Source organism: Suricata suricatta, chromosome 17 (genome assembly GCF_006229205.1).
Source record: "Suricata suricatta isolate VVHF042 chromosome 17, meerkat_22Aug2017_6uvM2_HiC, whole genome shotgun sequence".
Taxonomy (NCBI): Eukaryota; Metazoa; Chordata; class Mammalia; order Carnivora; family Herpestidae; genus Suricata; species Suricata suricatta.
The window spans coordinates 41,379,305-41,382,867 of record NC_043716.1 but is presented as its reverse complement, the minus strand read 5'-3'; the positions used below and the strand labels follow the sequence as shown (position 1 = coordinate 41,382,867).

The 3,563-nt window shown below is 43.0% G+C and overlaps 1 protein-coding gene across 1 annotated transcript in view; it reads right to left on the bottom strand.

The window, feature by feature from the left end:
- Window positions 1-2,411: 2,411 nt before the first annotated feature.
- Window positions 2,412-3,563, bottom strand: part of LOC115281642 (leucine-rich repeat-containing protein 37A2-like) — a 4,594-nt gene continuing 3,442 nt past the window's right edge. Inside the window, exon 2 of the mRNA XM_029927060.1 lies at window positions 2,412-2,452. Within this exon, the coding sequence (XP_029782920.1) occupies window positions 2,412-2,452 (41 nt within the window). The remainder of the gene's footprint in view (window positions 2,453-3,563) is intronic.

Here is a 3,563-nt window from a genome sequence, read left to right as displayed (position 1 = left end):
ATTCTGTACTCAGTGGAGTGTGGAGGTCAGGGAGAGCTGCGTGGATGAGCTAACACTTTAGCTGAGACTTAAAGAATGGCTCTGACTTGTTAATAGAGAAAAAAATAGAAAGTATGAGCCTAGGCAAAAGCATGGCTGGAGGAATGATCAGGAATTAAGAATTAGGTTAGGAAACATTTAAAGAAATGATTACGAAAACCCTTGACTATCAGCTAGAGAGGTTTGAAAGTTACACTCCGAGTTATAGAGAGCCGGTGAAGGTTTTCGAGCACTAGATACAGCCCATTAAAACCAGAGGATTATTTTCAACCCCCTGTGTAAGAGCGCTCTGGAGAGGAGAGCTTGATCCAGTGAGACCAGATAGAATGTTCTAACAAAATCTGGGAGTGAAGTAACAAGGGACTGAATCAGAGTGGCTGAAAAGAGTAGAAAGAAGAGCCTGCGAGCACCACAAAGGAAGAAGTGACAAGAGAGACTCAGTGATGAAGTCGCAGGTGGGGTTTGTACGGGAAAGAGGAAACTCAACTGTTACCCTGAAGCGTCTGCCCCAGATAAGGAGAATGAGGGAAATGCAGGCATCTTTTCCCAGGGAACAGAGCAACCCGAAGGCTTCAGGTTGACTGGAAACGTCCACTAGGCAGGTGGGCACACGGGGATCTGTTGTGACTTATTTCTGACTCCCCTGAAAAAGTGTGTATATAAACTGAAGAGGGAAGCTGTTGCTGAGGGAAGAGGACAAAATTAAAGCTAAAGATTCCAAGTCATACACTGAGTTAGTGGTTGACCCTGATCCACAGGCACCTAATAGTCTTTTAAATGTGTAATTCATGGATGCGTAAATTACCATGGATCCTTTTTCCCTAGTGTCACAGGAATAGAGGATAACGTGTGGAAATCCCACCCCACCCTCCCTACCACTCATAAGATAACTCCTCTTACCTTCTTGCTGTGTGTCCTTCCTCCCATCTCTTTCCTTTATGTTTGTTCCTAATTTCCTAATGAGGGAATACTTTTTATTCCTTGCACAGCGGATTGGTTGCTTTTCCCTGTGCAATATGTCTAACAAATCTTTCCATGTTGGTTTTTCTGATTTCTGACGTCCCTCATTCTTCTAACACCTGCAGAGGTTTCAGCAGAAGGCACTGAGCCAAAGCGTTGGTGTTGCCGGGCATAGGCTTCTTTACATTTGTTTGCGGAGAATGGGAAATGTTTTTACCTTTTTTTTTTTTTTTTTTTGCTGAGTTATTCTATTCTCACTGATTTGTGGAAATAACCATCTTAGACACATAAGTGATTTTGGAAAAAAAGTACTTCTCTCCAAAGTAATTAAGCGGCATTATCTCTCCAAGGAATTGAACAAATAGGAAGTTCAGGTTCTACGGAGCCGCCTTGTTTGTGCCAGTGTCCCACGCTATCCCTTTATTCATTGCACAGCCTGGGATGCTGAGAGCCGTGGAAATGAGAACGCTGGTATTTTCTGCACTGGAATATTTCCCACAAGGTTGACAGTGACTCTTTTCCTTATTCTGTTCGTTCTTTTCCTACCTATTCAAGGATCTGAACTCTGTTCCTTCACAGGAATTTCCAAGGAAACTCTATTTCTTACATTGATGAAAATATATGGAAGGCATACCGTTGGACTGAGAAACTGTGAGTATATTTCCCCCAAATGTGAACACACACACACACACACACACACACACACACACACACAAACTAATTGCATTCTAAGTTCCTTCTTTGCTGGAGTCCAGCTCCAGCAGGTCCAGGGTTCCCCTGAAGGTTGCACGGTGTTTGAGAAAGAGAGAGCCCCTCGGCTTCTTTCTGCCCACCAGGCAGGCATCTCTACCCTGACCCGAGAGTCAGCTTTATTTATTGAAAAAATGTAAGGGTTACAAAACAGAGGTGGCAGTTGCCTTAGACAATAATTTCTGATAACAAATTCTTTGGTATGGAAAAATTTTCCAGAACATAGATTGGTGGAAGTCTCCTGCATAATCTTTACTGATAGAGACTGAAGTAGGTGAATAGACATTTACCATATGGGAAAGGAAGGGATCTTTAGCATTCAAATCCAAGGCAAAGTTTTTAGCATTGCACAGTCAAGAAGTAGGTCTTTGTGAGCAGGAGTCAATAGTCTGTTTTCCGAGGGGAAGAAAAACAGGTTTTCTCAGGAAATTTAACATTTGCTCCTATAATCATAAAAGAAGAAACTCCTATAACAAGTTTTTTTCACGAGGTACAATTCACATATCTTTTTAGCATAAGAAGGCACGTCACTGTGGACATCAGTGAGTCAGGCGCCGTGGGGGTCTGTGCTCAAGCAGAAATTCAGTAGGAGTTGAGCGGGTGCAGACGCCAGTCGTCAGAGCGGGTCGCCATCTGATGGTGGGAGACCTTGCAAACCCACCTTACTTCAGAAATGGCTCCCAGCACTTCTTGGTCCAGAACTCTGAAGGCAGTAGGTCTGAGGAAAGGCGTTTCCCCTTCCATAACCCAAATCAGCCCTCTGCTCATTGCAATTCTATGTTGACTTTAAAAATTAAATTTGGCAGGCACTCTTTAAAATCAGAGTCAATTTAAATTTATTTTTGTTATACAAGGAATACATGATTATAGTCTCAATATATGAAAATGAAATAACAGGGGGGCCTGGGTGACTCAGTTGGTTAAGTGTCCAACTTCGGCTCAGGTCATGATCCTACAGTTCACGGCTTCAAGCCCAGCATCAGGCTCTGTGTTGACAGCTTAGAGCCTGGAGCCTGTTGGAGATTCTCTCTCCCTCTCCCTCTGCCCCTCCCCTGCTAATTCTCTCTCTCTCTCTCAAATAAATAAATATTAAAAAATTTTAATGAAATATCTGGTATAGTGAACCCCTACCTCGTGTTCTAACCCCCCAGTGCTGAGGTGGCCACTACTCTGGATTTAGATCATATCCTTCCAGGCCTTTTCCCATGCATTTGTGTGTAGACAGATTTGCAGCAAAATAGGTGTGTTGTGTAATTTTCTTATCTTTTTTTTCCATATATGGTAACATCCTACAACTTGATTCCTTTGCTTCATGGAATGTCTTAGATTTGTTTTCTTCCAGTATATAGAGGGTTACCCCATTCATGCAAGCTGCTGCATAATATTTCTTAGTATGAGTCTATTACAATTTAGTAATTCCCATCTTGATGGATCTTTAAACTATGTCTAATTTTCTTGTCACATGCATTGCTGCATGGACCATCTCATACCTGCATCTTCGTGTACATGGGTAGGTATTTCTGTAGAGCAGATCTCTAGAAATGGAATCATTGGGATGAAGACTATGTAGATACACAATGTAATTGCCGTCGGAAACGTTGTGCCAACTCACCCACCAATCCGTAGACTGTGACAGTGTAAGGACAGGTCTGAATCAAACTGACTCTGACCTTGGAGGCCTAAGTGTCAGCTTCTCAGACCACCCTTGGAACGCCCAATCAGGAAAGGCCAGCTAACGCCTTTAACATTTCCAAGGGCAGGCCTAAAGATGGAGGCTAAGGCTAGTCATGCCCTGCATGAGGGTCCTGGGCCCA